At 44.4% G+C, this 17,146-nt stretch overlaps 2 protein-coding genes across 2 annotated transcripts; one reads left to right on the forward strand and one right to left on the reverse strand.

Moving 5' to 3' along the window:
• Window positions 1-556: 556 nt before the first annotated feature.
• On the forward strand, window positions 557-14,108 carry LOC103520860 (pecanex-like protein 1). The gene is given in 9 exon segments (XM_026831859.1): window positions 557-599; window positions 3,454-3,607; window positions 5,363-7,794; window positions 8,382-10,117; window positions 10,120-11,062; window positions 11,149-12,178; window positions 12,433-12,692; window positions 13,003-13,393; window positions 13,554-14,108. Coding segments are annotated over 9 exon segments (7,326 nt in total). The 3' UTR covers window positions 13,891-14,108.
• LOC103520827 lies at window positions 8,431-14,878 on the reverse strand. The gene is made up of 3 exons (XM_026831874.1): window positions 14,572-14,878; window positions 14,219-14,451; window positions 8,431-8,654 (listed from the first exon to the last, which is right to left on the reverse strand). Exons 1-2 carry the CDS (start codon window positions 14,857-14,859, stop codon window positions 14,272-14,274), a joined length of 468 nt encoding a protein of 155 aa, XP_026687675.1. The 5' UTR covers window positions 14,860-14,878; the 3' UTR covers window positions 8,431-8,654; window positions 14,219-14,271.
• Window positions 14,879-17,146: the final 2,268 nt, after the last annotated feature.

Consider the following 17,146-nt stretch of genomic DNA (forward strand, 5'->3'; position numbering starts at 1 on the left):
TTATTGCAAAATTCTGAAGAAGAATGCGTGCGGACTTTTGGATTCCACTGAATGCCAAGTACTTTAAGTAGGAATCTGAACCCCACTCTACCTCACTGAGCATGTGTTGCTCCTCTGGTATAGACTTGAGAATGTCTAGATTATTTGAGGCGAACTTGGTCAAATGAAAACCTCCTTTGTCACAGATGCTTACTAATTCTGTTATAGTACTTACAGCTTCAGTTTCGCTCATGAAAATAGAGAGGAAGTCATCCATGTAGAATGACTGGCTTACTTCATGAGATCCTGATGGAAACTCATCCTTGTAATCCTTAGCCAGTTGTCTGAGCACTCGCTGGGCTAAGAAAGGACTGGGCCTCATTCCAAACACAACTCTCTCCATTTGATAACATTGCAGAGGTTCTTCGGTACTCTCACGCCAAAGGAAGCGCTGAAACTTCTGGTCTTCCTTGTCGACGTATACTTGCAGGAACATTTTCCGAATGTCAGCCGTACATGTAATGGGAAACATGCAGAATGATAGTATTTCGGATTTATTGCAAAATTCTGAAGAAGAATGCGTGCGGACTATGTGGACTACTCACTTGTATGTGTCAGTGGTCAGTTCTCGTTGGACTACAGACTACACTAACAACAATATTGGTTGGGTAATATAACGAGCGTTTACAAAAATGTTGTTAGGGTACTGTAACTGCTAAGGTCTTATCGTCCCGAAAGCGAAAAGAGAAGGAAGACAGGATAGGAGAAAGTCAGCCGTTCCGAGAACGAACCTTACCTACCTGTTTAGGATAAAATTCGTCCCGGGCGGGAATCGAACCTATCTAGACTGGCGAAATTAATAGTGTTGGCATTTCTAGAAGTCCAGAGAATGAAAAGAAAGAAGCCATCGAATATCCGTTCCGAGAGCGAAACTTATCTGTTCATAAAATCCGCCTCGGGCAGGAATCAAACCCGCGACCTAGCGCTTACAAGGCAGACGCGCTACCAACCAAGCTAACTAGGCAAACCTTCGAGGGAAAGAGCATGTCTTCCTCAAAATTTTATGATGTCAACCTTCGATCAGTTCCCTCTCAATGATCTATCTAAAGATTCTAACGTATAACAACTTTTTTCTACATAAAAAACGTGGGTAGGTACCTAATGTAGGTATCTACTTTTTTGTGAGATTGAAAAAACCTTCTTCTTTTTTGTGAGATTGAAAAAACCTTCTACTTTTTTGTGAGATTGAAAAAACCTTCTACTTTTTTGTGAAATTGAAAAAAACCTTCTACTTTTTTTTTTGTGAGAATTTTTTTGTGATACCTACTTACCTACCTAGATACTAATAACTTAATTTCCTGAGATTACCTTTTCTGAGGTCAAAAAACTTTTTTTTTGTGAGATTGAAAAAAACCTGCTATTTTTTTGTGACATTGAAAAAAAAAACCTTCTAGGTATGTCATTTTTTTGTGACAATTTTTTTTGTGGCACTTAGAGATAGATACTGATTCATTTACTTTTACTAAAATTATCAATTTTTTCCTGAACCAATATTGGTAAGTTTGCACTTTTTGCAAGGTTCAAGGGAACATTGTTCTACCTACCTACTAATAATATGTCAAGATATATTGTCTTGGTTCAAAGCACTTCTCAAGGTGTGCAAGATTCAATATTATCAACTGGGTATAGGTACCTATTACCTAACAGGCTATTTGGAGAGATAAGGCTACAGAAAACCAGTGCACAGATCAATTGGTCATCGAATTGCCTACTATTTCTACAAGAAGGGACAATATTTTTTCCTTCGTTTTCTATATCCATGTAGATACTTTAATCGAACAGTAGGGTCTGTAGGGTCAGATACCTCCAGCACCAGAGAGTATCTAAAGTTTCATTGAATTTGGAGAGGAGAGAGATAAGGTGTTTTTGTTTCTATATTCCTTTCTAATATTTTGTTTTTGTTTTCCTTTCTATTATTATTATTATTTTTTTTGTTCTATTTTGTTTGTTTGGTGCAGTTCAGTGGTGGCCTTTAGTGTACTGAGGTAGGTATAATTTCACCTTCAAGCTGTTAAATCTTTAGTTGCGGGAATGCTAATCAGCCCTAACTAGGGTGATTGCTTTGGGCAGGCATTTCGTAGACGCTTAATCCATCTTTTGTTGCTGTTAGCCAGTGTTGGCCCCTACACCTAAGTTTCAGCGTGGGCTTTGGTTTTGGCTACAATTTTTAGTATTTTCTACTATTCCTACAAGAAGAGAATATTTTTTTCCTTCGTTTTCTATCCATACACTGTGTTTTGAATTGTTGATACTTCGATCAAACAGAAGGGTCAGATATCTCCAGTACCAGAGAGTATCTAAAGTTTCATTGAATTTGGAGAGGAGAGAGATAAGGCTACAGAAAACCAGTTCGGAGCAGAGACCACTTGGTCATCGAATTGATGCTGAGGTCATCCAGCACATGGTGTAATCGGTAAACTGCTCGATTAAGTGGCTGATATCACTAAGTCTCGGGTCTTTGTTCTCATTTTTTTGTGTCCATGTGTTGCATTGCATTAAACTGGCCGTTTGTACTATCGTTTACTTAGACCAGGGGTTTCCAACTTCCATGTGTATGCGGGCCACATGCTACATTGGCAGGTACTTCGCGGGCCACATACACAGGCTAGAAGGTCCGTACCCAGGATTTTCTTGAGGTGGGGAGGGAATGCTCCATACTCCTCATAGTAAAAGAGCAAAAATGAAGCCCGATGGGGCTCACCCAAAAAGCTGAGCGGGCCACAAAAAAGCACTGGCCGTTTGTACTATCGTTTACTTAAACCAGGGGTTTCCAACTTTCATGTGTATGCGGGCCACATGCCACATTGGCAGGTACTTCGCGGGCCACATACACAGGCTAGAAGGTCCGTACCCAGGATTTTCTTGGGGTGGGAAGGGAATGCTCCATACTCCTCATAGTAAAAGAGCAAAAATGAAGCCCGATGGGGCTCACCCAAAAAGCTGAGCGGGCCACAAAAAAAGGCTTGAAATTGAAATAAGAAGAACTCATATGTAAAGTGAAGGATAAATGTAAGATGTAATATATCGAAGATGTTTTATTGGAAAAATTAATGAAAATGAAAAAGCTCAGGGAAGAGAGGAAGGCCGGGAAAACTATCTATTGAGATGTTGCCTTAGCAACCAGAATACAGAGTGGACTGGTGATTATAAATACTAAATACTGGGTGAATACACAACAGAACAAGAAGAAGAAGAAGAAGAAGAAGAAGAAGAAGAAGAAGAAGAAGAAGAAGAAGAAGAAGAAGAAGAAGAAGAAGAAATCAATGGTTTCACACTCTACTAATCTTATTCAAACTTTCAACACAAAGTTTCCTCGTACTTTACGCTGTTTGCGGTTTTCTCAGCCGGTTTTCCGTATTTTCTTTTAATCTCAACCGGTTCTTTCTGCATTTATTATTATTATTATTTTCGCAGACGAGTTCATCCTCTTGTTCCTGCACAGCTGCTACTACTCGATTGAGAGAACAAAGGACACGATCGACAACTACTTCACGGTGCGCGCACAATGCTCGGATCTGTTCAAAGGTCGCGGCGACTCCAAGTATCTTCTCCAACAGTTGGAGTACTAGTAAGTCCAACGCATCCAATTGGATGATAGATGATACTAGCTGAATTCCGTCGCTTCGCTCCGGAATCCCGCTAGTTCATCCCGAGGCATGGCCAAACTTGTAGAAAAGGCATGGCCGAACTTGTAGAAAATAATAAAAAATACGGTCGTGCTGCGCGCTCCCTATTAGCAGCATAGTTATTAAACTAAAAACATAAACGAAACTCAAAATGTTGGTCGAGAGCGGAACATTTCTCTCCCGCAGTCTCTGCACAAACAGTGGCTCAACCATCAACTACACATCCCAGCACTCAGTGGTAAGTAATAGAATAAAATAGAATTAATCAAATAGAATAGAATATAATGGAATAGAATAAAATAGATTATACCTTGTTTATACTGCCAGAATGAGACTGCAAAAGTCCCTTTAATACCGTAGTCTAACCATGGTCTAATGTTACATGTATTTGGCACAGAATATTTTTTCGAGTTGTCAGGGTGTCAGGAAAACAGACTGTAAAGATGTATTTTCCTTTCGCCAAACTGACCCCTTACCACTGCTCCATTATCGCAGCAAGAGTAGAAGTGAGGAATACTTTGGTAATTTTATGACTTGACTTGCACTCGAACCACCAACCTCCAGATCCCAAGTTCACTGCCCTAATCACTGAGGTTGTAGTTAGGAAATGTAAAAATAGAAATAACTAGAAAGTAAAGAACAAGACTGCCTTGCAAGTCAAGACTCCAGTTAGGGTAGATAGAAGACAAGAAAAATAGAAATACCTACTACCTACCTATTAAAATGGTAGAAAAAGAAGAATGATAAAAAAGAAGTTTGATAGAGGGAACTGTAACTGCTAAGGTCTTATGAAAGTGAAGAGCGAAGGAAGACAGGATAGGAGGGAAACCAAAGTCCTTTCTCCTATCCTAAATGTTTAGAATAAAATCCGCCCCAGGCGGAAATCGAACCCTTGACCTAGAGCTTACAAGGCAGACGAGCTATCCTCCAAGCTAACTAAGGCCAGCCACACACTATCAGGTAAACCGGACAGGTACACCTGATGTTAGTGAGTGGCTGGCCAGAGATAGTTGAAAACTCAGACCTGATCAGGAGTACCTCATAGAACCGCCACACACTCATTAAGTCTGTCACGTGGAACTGATCAAATTTTCATCAGGTATCAGTTCTCCATGAGTTCGTCTGATAGACAAATTATTGCTGCCACACACTAGGTAGACCTGACATCAGGTGTACCTGACAGGTCTACCGGATAATGAGTGGCTGACCTAGGATCAGAGTGATGACTTGGGGATTTTTTCACCAACATCGCGTGGTTTGTGTGGTTGGCAAACTAATTAATCAATTAAAAAGTCATTATCATCAACCATTTTCACTATGACAAGGGTCTTTAAGACAATGCTGTCATAATTGTCTATTAAGACAAGGTCTGTGTCCATGAGTGACGTCACACTTACGCTAAGTATTACGTGCAGCTCGGTGTAATGGTCTACAGAGGCCATCGTTCGGGAGAGGTATAGTGCCAATCTTATAATTTACAGGCTTATCTCTAGGTGCTAAAAAGCCCTAAAGGATGGGTTAAGCTTCTACGAATATAGGTAACTAGCTTGGGGGGCACGGTTGATCCAGTGGTAACGCGCTTGCTTGCCATGCAGAAGGTCCCGGGTTTGAATCCCACCATCGACAAAAATTTGTACTCCTTTTTCGATTGCAAATATTTCAACGGGTTACTTTCTGGTGTTCTCGTGTTGACCCAGCAATAGCGCGGATACGAACAATAACGCCGGCGCGGTCCCGGAGGTGATAGAGTTACAGGATATGAAGTCACCTAGTGGAGTGCAGGATGAAGAGGATAGTCTGCAGTATACAGAGGAGACCAAGCCGCCACCTGTCGTCAACTCGACGAACTACAAGGTGGATGTGCATAGGAAGAATAGTACAAGTAATGAGGAGGAGAGTGGAGAGGAGTTGAGAGCAGGGACTAGTCAGAGCCAGGGTAATAAGGATAATGTACAGAGTGACAATGTAACAGATAAGCAGATGAGTCCGGGGACGAGTGAGGAGTTCTGTTCTAGTACCGGCGCAGAGGCTGTAGGGAGTAGTTCTAATATAGCAAGCAGTTCTAATATCCCGAGCAAGAGTAGACACAAAGCCTCCGGGGGAGCCTCGGAGAGAAGCCGGAAGAAAACAGAACAGCGGTCCAATAGCATCGATGTGTTCTTCTCCAATCAACAGAAGCGACGGGAGGAAGAGGAAGAATATCTGAAGACAATCCCGTCCACATCCACCACATCCAGTGCGTTTGAGCTATCCAACCCCCCTCCAGGTGCTATCACGGGACAGGGCCGGGACAAGGGTCTGGTGTTCTGGAATAACAACAATCAGTGGCGACATCGCGAGGGTAGCGCCGAGCCTGGGAGTCAACAGGCTTCATCCAGTGGGAACATACATCATCGGAATATGAAGGAGTTTGCGCGGGACTTTAGCTTCGCCTCGGGCCCGGGGAATAAAAACAAAAGACTGAACAAGAGTACTGGTGGAGGATCGGAAATAGTTGTGTATCCTATCGTAGAGAAGAATGAACAGGCGCAGACATCAGGCCGCTTCCATGTACAACAAGTAGAGAAAGAGAATGAAGAGGAGGACGAGGAGGAGGAAGAAGAAGATGAGGATGAGGATGAAGAGAGTAAATCTCCTCTGCTGAGGAAGAAGAGTGCAATCACATCCATCTCCATGTGTAGTGTGGATAGGACGCATAGCTATAATCAGAACAACGCTAAACCCCTGTGTAAACAAGACTCGATGAATAGTAATAGTGACAAGAGTAAGTACTCGTATGATAGCATCTCTGAAAAACAGAAGAGTGACAAGCATAGTGCCTCCTATGATATAGGATCATTTGATAGTATAGACTCGGAGACAAAAAGTGGTATAGTACGACATGTCAAGGAGACTTCGCCTAGTATGATCATACAGACAAGTCCTGTAGGATCTCTGCCTAACATTGATGTCACCAGTGTGGGAGGGAGCAGGAAGAGTTCTAGTCCTAGTGTCAACTCTGGCTGTGATGTGAAGAAACACCAAAGAGAAGGTCCTGAACCAGGGGTGGAATATGTGGACGAGAGACCGAAACGATCCTTGAGTAACCTCTCCAAACTATCTCAAAAGTCCTCGCCTAGTATGCACTCTGGTGAGCATGTCGCAGAAGCTTCGTGTGAAGTGTATGATAGAACGCAAGGCAAGACACTGCCGGCGTCAAGTACACATCAGAGTTCAGAGTCCATACGAGGAGATGAGAAAGAGAAGCCCTTGTCATCTTCCGTGGACTTTGAATTGGACTGGCTATTCGAACATACGGACAGTGAAAACGAAAAGGTGAAACAGAAAGTACAAAACGAAGTGGAAGAAGAGAACATGAACTATTGTAAGGAGAAGACACCGAGTGACCCAGGGCCACGGGATGTTGTAACTGTGGAGACAAGTGAAGTACAGACGAGTAGGGGACGAGATGGAGATGATGACGATGAGGAAGAAGAAAACAGACGAGAGATCATTATCAAGAAGAAGAAACGAAACAGAAGAGATAGGAGACATTACTGCAGGCGAAGTATCCATGCTCCTCAACCCAGCACGAGTGGGGGAGCAACAGGACCTGTCGTCAAGAAATCGAGCGAAACGCTTACTCCGAAACCGAGCGGGAGTAAGAAGTTAGACACTTACAATCTACATGAGAGCTTCTATAAGAATCAACAACAGAGTGAAGATGATTATGACGATGATGCGGATGATGATATCTATGAGCGAAGTAAACCTCGCGTGAGTACAGAGACGAGTAATCCTAACAATATTGTATACAAAGATCTGCTGCAGATATTTCTTGCCACGAGGAATCCCAAGCCTGATGATGAGATCTTCTCCTTCAAGAATGAAGCAGAGGATGGGGAGTCTCTCACATCAGGAGGCCTTGGCTCCTGTATCTCTACCTCTCCAGTCACCATCAGTGGGGGAACCAGTGCAGGTGCTGGCCAGTATATGGATAGCTTCAACAAGATAGACTTTAGTAAGATAGAGCGACACCGTAGTGGTAGACATAGTCGTACGAGCACCAGACATCAAAGGAGAAGTAAACACTACAACTCTCGAACACATCGGAGGACGCCCCTTATCCGAGTGGGTCACACGATGCAACCCGCTTCACAGCAAAGTTATACAAAGATCTGCTGCAGATATTTCTTGCCACGAGGAATCCCAAGCCTGATGATGAGATCTTCTCCTTCAAGAATGAAGCAGAGGATGGGGAGTCTCTCACATCAGGAGGCCTTGGCTCCTGTATCTCTACCTCTCCAGTCACCATCAGTGGGGGAACCAGTGCAGGTGCTGGCCAGTATATGGATAGCTTCAACAAGAATACAGAGACGAGTAATCCTAACAATATTGTATACAAAGATCTGCTGCAGATATTTCTTGCCACGAGGAATCCTAAGCCTGATGATGAGATCTTCTCCTTCAAGAATGAAGCAGAGGATGGGGAGTCTCTCACATCCGGGGGCCTTGGCTCCTGTATCTCTACCTCCCCAGTCACCATCAGTGGGGGAACCAGTGCAGGTGCTGGCCAGTATATGGATAGCTTCAACAAGATAGACTTTAGTAAGATAGAGCGACACCGTAGTGGTAGACATAGTCGTACGAGCACCAGACATCAAAGAAGAAGTAAACACTATAACTCTCGAACACATCGGAGGACGCCCCTTATCCGAGTGGGTCACACGATGCAACCCGCTTCACAGCAAAGTTCCCCTTCCTCGTCCTATCAAGTGGCAGTACCCTCAGGGACACACCTCGCAGTATCACATAACGACACCACGGAGGGGGCTGTGCATATCTTCCGAGATGAGAATGGGGAACTTATGTCTTACATGTTTGATGAGAAGGGACTTGGTCTCGCGCAGAACATTCGGACAGACACGCGCAGTAAAATGCTGAAAGTGTTGATGGATCAGCAACAGCCTAGTGTAGAACCATTGCAACATGCACAGGAACAGAATGCACCTCTCAATCCTTCCTCAGCCTCTACATCAGGAGAGAATGTATCCTCACGACTTCTACCCACGGTCCCTGCCAACTCTGCCGCTGCTAATGTTCCCATCACACAACTCACACAGAATGTGAACGGATCCTATGTCGTGGAATCCCTTCTCCCTCATAGCCGACTCCATCGTCATATGAATATGAATCAGATGAACTCTACACTCCGCGTGATATTCAGCGAGTCCCCTAGTAACCTCCTGGAGAATGACTTGGAACTGGTCAATGTTCTTCAGAACCGGTTCAATTTCATGGACTCCCTGGAGACGCCTGTCCAGCAGACCCAGGAGCCCAAGCGTTACTATCAGTTTGGTCTGTTTCCATTCTTCTCCAACGTCAAGATTCATTTCAACCGTCTCAAACTCCTCTCCCTGCTTGATCATAACTTCACCATATTCTATACGTTCCTCTGTTTGTTTCTCACGATATTGGTGGCTGTGTTTGGGTCTTGGCTGCTCTATTTGAACTTCTACAAGGATATCCATGTGTTTATCTTTTGTTTTGTGATCGCTGGATGTCAGTACTCTATGTTGAAGAGTGTTCAGCCAGATGCGAGCTCCCCGACGCATGGGTTCAACAAGATCATTATCTTCAGTCGTCCTGTGTATTTCATAGTGGTGTCTGGCCTTGTCCTTATGTTCCACTACAGTGTACAGTACAAGCAGGAGTGGGGCAGCTTCTCTCTGTACAGCATCGAGTGTAATCCCAAGGAGTTCATCAATACAGCCAAGGAATGCTTGATCACGTTTCTGCTTTATTTCCCTCTCATCTTCAGTTTTGGTTTGTTCCCTCAGGTGAACACCTGTTTCATGTACTTCCTCGAACAGATTGACATCTACATGTTCGGTGGTAACGCTACCTGTTCAGTCCTGTCCGCTGTGTTCTGTGTCTTCCGTAGTCTTCTCTCCGTGTTCCTCCTGTTTGGTTTTGCCTATGCAGGTCTCTCGGAACCAAAGAGTTCCCAACACATCTTATTCTCCATCTACTGTGGCCTGGTGGTGGCTACTTCCTATCATTTGAGCCGCTGCTCTAGTGATCCCATGCCTATCTGGAATATTGTCAAGAAATACTTGTGTCCTATGGAAGATGATCAACTTGAAGCCAAGCTACACGAGAAGAAGATCAAAGCAGAGACGAGTCGCAAAATGCATCGCAAGGAGAGGAAAACATCGAGTATATCAAGACATGAAGAATCCTTCAGAGAAGAGAGAAGTCCTAGTGAGAGTATAAACAGAATAGATCAGGAGTTACACGATCCACTCCCTATGAAGCTCATCCATACAGTGAACGCTAGACTCAAGTCAGATCTGATCATCTGTACACTCGTGTGTATATTTGTTTTTGGAATTCACTGTAGTACGGTATTCTCTGCCCTACAGCCTCAACTCAACCCCATCCTGTGGCTCATTACAATCAGTCTCGGTATTCGTTTGGAATTCACTGTAGTACGGTATTCTCTGCTCTACAGCCTCAACTCAACCCCATCCTGTGGCTCATTACAATCAGTCTCGGTATTCTCCTCCATTATATCTTCCCTCATCTTCGTAAACAACTTCCCTGGCTATGTATCTCTCGTCCTGTACTCAAAGCGAATGAGTATAGTCAGTTCGAGGTGCGAAGTCAAGCCAAGATCATGTGGTTTGAGAAGATGTTCGTCTACTTGTGTTTCTTGGAACGCAACATTGTCTATCCCGTACTATTCATTGCTTCCATTACGTATGATGCACCACTCATCGTCAACAAGTTTGGACTGCTCGGTGGTTCTCTCATCTTAACAGTGTGCGCATTGAAATCCCTACGTAGTTCATTCTCAGACCCGTCCTATCAATACTTGATCCTCTGCTTCTCTGTACTTCTCTTCCAGTATGATTTTGGCAACAAGGTTTCGGAAACGTTTCTTCTGGACTATTGCCTCACGTCGATTATATTCTGCAAGAGTTACGAGTTTCTCCTGAAGATCCAGTTTGTGGTGACGTACATAGCACCGTGGCAGATCACCTGGGGGTCTGCCTTCCACGCGTTTGCCCAACCCTTCTCCGTGCCTCACTCCGCCATGATGTTCCTTCAAGCCTGCATCTCTGCCATCTTGTCTTCCCCACTCTATCCGTTCCTAGGGAGCGCTATCTTCTTGACGTCTTACCCACGACCTGTCAAGTTCTGGGAACGTGACTACAACACGAGACGATCAGATCATTCCAACACAAGACTGGTCACGCAGTTTGATAGAACGATAGGGTCCGATGATAATAACTTGAATTCCATCTTCTACGAACACCTGACCCGGTCATTACAACACTCGCTGTGTGGAGACTTGCTCCTCGGGCGATGGGGCTCGGTATCACAAGGGGACTGCTTTGTCCTCGCGTAACCCGGTCATTACAACACTCGCTGTGTGGAGACTTGCTCCTCGGGCGATGGGGCTCGGTATCACAAGGGGACTGCTTTGTCCTCGCGTCAGATTATCTGAACTGTCTCATCCATATTGTTGAAGTTGGTAATGGACTAGTAACGTTTCAAATGCGAGGATTGGAATTCCGTGGCACCTACTGTCAGCAACGGGAAGTGGAAGCGATCTCTCAAAGTGTTGAGGATAATGAAGGTTGCTGTTGTTGTGAGCCGGGTCATCTCCCTCACCTGCTGTCTCTGAACGCTGCATTCTCACAGCGATGGCTAGCTTGGGAAGTGACTACCACCAAGTATGTCCTGGAAGGTTACAGTATTTCCGACATCTCTGCAGCGTCCATGCTGCAAGTATTCGATTTCCGCAAGGTTCTCATCTCTTACTACGTACGGAGTATTATTTACTATGCGTCTAACGCGGCTAAGCTGGAAGACTGGTTGAGTAACCCTGCTATCTTGGCAGCTCTACAAGGCACGCTAGACCGGAGTTTCGTCGATTTGGATCCTGTGTTCAATATGAACATTGACGAGGACTATGACTTCAGATCCTCTGGTATCACGAGGAATAGCTACTGTAGTAATTATCTAGACTGGATTCACTATTGTGTGGGAAGACGCAAGTCTCTTACGATCGACAAAGCCAAAGACTCCCCGTTCGTGTCCCTCTGTTTCGCGCTAAGTCTGTTAGGACGTCGCACGTTAGGTGCCGCATCACATAACACTGTGTCTAGCGTGGAATTCTTCCTGTACGGCCTTCATGCGCTATTCAAGGGTGATTTCCGTATCACGTGTGAGAGGGATGAGTGGGTGTTCATAGACATGGATCTGCTCAAGAAGGTGGTGGCTCCGGCTGTGAAAATGTCGCTCAAGCTTCATCAGGATCACTTCACATCGCCTGATGATTACGATGATCCGGCCACCCTGTATAACGCTATTAGTCAGCATAATGAGAAGCTAGTCATCTCTCACGAGGGAGATCCGACGTGGCGTAATGCAGTGCTATCGGGTACACAATCCCTGCTAGCACTGAGACATGTCCTGGATGATGGGGTCGATGAGTACAAGGTGATTATGTTGAATAAGAGATAACCCAGCGATTGTCTTCTCCAAGTCTTTAGCAGCTATCTTGACACCCTGGGTACCCTTGATCTTCTTGTATTCAACGTACGCATTCTTCACTCTCAACTCCTCAGCTTCCGTATCATCAAGATGAACAGGGAGTGTGTGCGGGGCCTGTGGGCAGGACAACAACAAGAACTCGTGTACCTGAGGAACAAAAACCCGGAGCGGGGCAGTATACAGAACGCCAAGCAAGCGTTACGGAATATCATCAACTCCTCATTCTCAGCTTCCGTATCATCAAAATGAACAGGGAGTGTGTGCGGGGCCTATGGGCAGGACAACAACAGGAACTCGTGTACCTGAGGAACAAAAACCCGGAGCGGGGCAGTATACAGAACGCCAAGCAAGCGTTACGGAATATCATCAACTCCTCATGTGATCAACCGATTGGCTATCCGATCTTCGTATCACCGCTGACAACATCGTATGCGGAAACGAACGAACAGTTATCGTCTATCGTCGGCGGATCACTGAGTCTAGGTGTTGTGAAGCGTGCGGTGATGCGGTTCTGGAGACGTATACAGCGCCGGTGTATAGAGGGATGTTCCAGCGGAGCTTCGTGTCACCGCTGACAACATCGTATGCGGAAACGAACGAACAGTTATCGTCTATAGTAGGCGGGTCACTGAGTCTAGGTGTTGTGAAGCGTGCGGTGATGCGGTTCTGGAGACGTATACAGCGCCGGTGTATAGAGGGATGTTCCAGCGGAGATTCGTGTCACCGCTGACAACATCGTATGCGGAAACGAACGAACAGTTATCGTCTATCGTCGGCGGATCATTGAGTCTAGGTGTTGTGAAGCGTGCGGTGATGCGGTTCTGGAGACGTATACAGCGCCGATGTATAGAGGGATGTTCCAGCGGAGGTACAGTAGGACATGAGGAGGGGGGGTTCGGGCATGACGGCGTGTTCGCCATGACCACATTCAACATACATGCCGGCTACCCTGGCACGCATAGTATTGAGAGTAACATCATGTCCGGCGCCGGGAGTATCAGTAGAGGGAACCGGAGTAGTCTGGCGAGTATTGGGAAGCCAAGTAGTTCCACGCTGGCTAGTCTGGCGGGGCTGCTGTCTAGTAACTCCAACCCCAGCGAGTCTTCCACCAAACACAACACGAACTCGTCCACCAACACCATTCCCTCCTCCAACTGTGACAATATCAGTACGAACCAAAGCGAGTGTAGTCGGGACAAAGAGCCGAGTGCGGAGCGCGTGCGTATTATAGACCCGTATCAAGTACACGACGCGTTGAATTTAGGACGACGTATCGACGTGATGTGGCCGGACGAGCCCCTCGTCAAACTGTGACAATATCAGTACGAACCAAAGCGAGTGTAGTCGGGACAAAGAGCCGAATGCGGAGCGCGTGCGTATTATAGACCCGTATCAAGTACACGACGCGTTGAATTTAGGACGACGTATCGACGTGATGTGGCCGGACGAGAAGATGAGAGCTCGCGGGGGGAGGACGTTCTGGAAAGACTGGTTGCCTGAGATTGGCATGGAGGGGCAGGTTGTACACAAGTGGGTACCGAACCACAGGGATCCCAACAGAAGGTCCAATGTGGACCGGACGATACTGCTGATCAAAATAGAAGATAAGTATGTTCCTATTAGTGAGAGTGGGGTGCAGAATGTAGGGGAGGGGGAGGAGCCGAAGAGTGAGGGGAAATGAAAATGACTGAGACAGAAACGAACGTGAGAGTGAAGGACAATGCAGAGAGGAATGAGAGAAAGGAGAGAGTCAGAGCGAGACTGAAAGGAAATGTCAGAGAGAGATATGAGATGGAGGGAGGAGACAGAAAGATTGAAAGGTGTGTTTAATTCTAAGTAGATAATAATTACAATGTCTCTTTGAAAGAAGGGATAAATGTGGTTTTTTGTTTTGGCCTAAACTTCAGGAACAGAATGCACCTCTCAATCCTTCCTCAGCCTCTACATCAGGGGAGAATGTATCCTCACGACTTCTACCCACGGTCCCTGCCAACAGGAACAGAATGCACCTCTCAATCCTTCCTCAGCCTCTACATCAGGAGAGAATGTATCCTCACGACTTCTACCCACGGTCCCTGCCAACTCTGCCGCTGCTAATGTTCCCATCACACAACTCACACAGAATGTGAACGGATCCTATGTCGTGGAATCCCTTCTCCCTCATAGCCGACTCCATCGTCATATGAATATGAATCAGATGAACTCTACACTCCGCGTGATATTCAGCGAGTCTCCTAGTAACCTCCTGGAGAATGACTTGGAATTGGTCAATGATTTATATTGTGTCTGATACAATTTCCTACTTTTTCAGATATTATGATACTGAAGAGAATGTAACTCAGAAACTAGAAATCCTAGTAACCTCCTGGAGAATGACTTGGAATTGGTCAATGTTCTTCAGAACCGGTTCAATTTCATGGACTCCCTGGAGACGCCTGTCCAGCAGACCCAGGAGCCCAAGCGTTACTATCAGTTTGGTCTGTTTCCATTCTTCTCCAACGTCAAGATTCATTTCAACCGTCTCAAACTCCTCTCCCTGCTTGATCATAACTTCACCATATTCTATACGTTCCTCTGTTTGTTTCTCACGATATTGGTGGCTGTGTTTGGGTCTTGGCTGCTCTATTTGAACTTCTACAAGGATATCCATGTGTTTATCTTTTGTTTTGTGATCGTTATACGTTCCTCTGTTTGTTTCTGACGATATTGGTGGCTGTGTTTGGGTCTTGGCTGCTCTATTTGAACTTCTACAAGGATATCCATGTGTTTATCTTTTGTTTTGTGATCGACAACACGAGATTTTAGAAAATAAAAAATAAAATTCAAAATTTATTTACTGGTTGAATTCTATAAATTTTCGCTAGGTTAGGTGGTAGAGAACGCTGCTACCACGTCAATACATTGATTCACAGGCATTATGATTACGGTCAAAAGTGCTTTAGGATGTCAAGACAGTCCTATGTAAGGCAGCGGGCAGTTCAAACTTTCAAAGTTTAAACTAGGTACAGTGGTACGTCCATTATTATGTTACGTATAAGGACATGGAAATATCTCATGTCGTGGCCACACTTCTTAATTTAGCTATTTTTACACAAACTTTAGCTATTTTGCTAAAGTTTTAGACAAGGAGGATTCAGCTCAAAGTTTATTAAGATGGAATTATTCTAATAAAAATAATCCAAATGATTGACCAGTCAGAGATCAGCATTTAATACTGTGTATTCAAATCCTGGATAATGATTGGTCAATCCTTTTGGATTAAATTTATTTTTGAAAACATTTGTGGGAGAATGGATATTATTGGTTAAGTTCCTTTACATTTGACATTTTTGAAAAAAAAAAAAAAAACCACCGGGAATCGAACCCGGACCTCCTGCGTGCAAGCCTAGTGTGATACCCACTCCGCCACGGAGGTTGCTATCAGATCCTAATATAATTATGTAATTCACTCTTGTAGGGATTTAGGATGTGAATCATTAACTGGCGTCTCTGGTGTTAATTTAACATTCAATTCATCAAGGTCCGGGGACGCAGTGTGAGTTTAAACTCCGTTTAAGTTTTAATCTCGGTTTAAGCAATCTGGCTAAATTTTTTGGAATTTTTAAAAATCAACCAATCAGATTGCTTCATCCGAGAGGGTAACTTAAACCGAGTTTAAACCAAAGTGGTGCAATATTGAACTGTTGAGATAAAGGGACTACATGTCCAAATTCGACACTCTAAATAAAGCACTAATATCTAAACTCACTTTGTGGCCTCCGGCCTTGGTAGTCTAATGAAAAGAGTAGCTGTTATAACTCACTTTACACATCTCTCGTTCCACAGCCCAGGTTCCCGGTTACAAAATCTGGAACACAAAATGCTTTAGAAATTTCATTTCCTAGTCAATATTCTGGGGTACAAATTGAAAGGAATCACTTTGAAAAAAATTACAACGTTTTTTTATGCACTGAAAAGTGAGTGAGTTGGAAAGAACAACTCTTTTCAGTGATCTACTCAGTCAATGAATCAGATGCTAATATCTAAATCATGATTTATTTGTGGTGAAGCTGAGAGCTTCTTCACAATTTTTGTGGATATCACAGCATTACCAAGAGCCTCCTGTACCATTTATATCTATAATTTTTTTTACTCTGGTAATGCCGCCACTGGCCGCTACTTGATTAAAGTAGCTACTCAATTATCCTCACGAGGCTGAGTGCACCCCGAACTCCAAGCACAGAACCGAAAAAAAATCTCCGCTTCACCGGGAATCGAACCCGGACCTCCTGCGTGCAAGCCTAGTGTGATACCCACTCGGCCATGGAGGTTGCTATCAGATCCTAATATAATTATGTAACTCACTCTTGTAGGGATTTAGGATCTGACTCATTAAGTAACTAGCGCGTTTTACTCTGGTAATGCCGCCACTGGCCGCTACTTTATTAAAGTAGCTACTCAATTATCCTCACGAGGCTGAGTGCACCCCGAACTCCAAGCACAGAGCCGATAAAAACCTCAGCTCCACCGGGGATCGAACCCGGACCTTATGCGTGCAAGCCTAGTGTGATACCCACTCGGCCACGGAGGTTGCTATCAGATTCTAATATAATTTTATGTAACTCACTCTTGTAGGGATTTAGGATCTGACTCATTAACTAGCGTCTGGCATTAATTTAACATTCAATTAACTAGTCCGGGTCCACAGTGTGAGTTTAAACTCCGTTTAAACTTTATCTCGGTTTAAGCAATCTGGCTAATTTTTTTGTAATTTTTAAAAATTAATCAATCAGATGGCTTAATCTGAGAGTTAATCTTGTTTAATGCAACAAACTTAAACCGAGTTTAAACACGCTTTGTGGCCCCCGGCCTTGGTAGGTAACTAGCGTCTGGCATTAATTTAACATTCAATTAACTAGTCCGGGTCCACAGTGTGAGTTTAAACTTGCTGAAGTTTA

Source organism: Diaphorina citri, unplaced genomic scaffold (assembly GCF_000475195.1).
Source record: "Diaphorina citri unplaced genomic scaffold, Diaci psyllid genome assembly version 1.1 scaffold72, whole genome shotgun sequence".
Lineage (NCBI taxonomy): Eukaryota > Metazoa > Arthropoda > Insecta > Hemiptera > Psyllidae > Diaphorina > Diaphorina citri.

Coding starts and splice junctions, on each gene's coding strand:
- LOC103520827 (XM_026831874.1), bottom strand. CDS start 14,859: ATGGATATCCTTGTAGAAGTTCAAATAGAGCAGCCAAGACCCAAACAC. Junction 14,452..14,571: donor TCCAAGTCATTCTCCAGGAG/GTTACTAGGATT, acceptor ATTCTCCAGGAG/GTTACTAGGAGACTCGCTGA.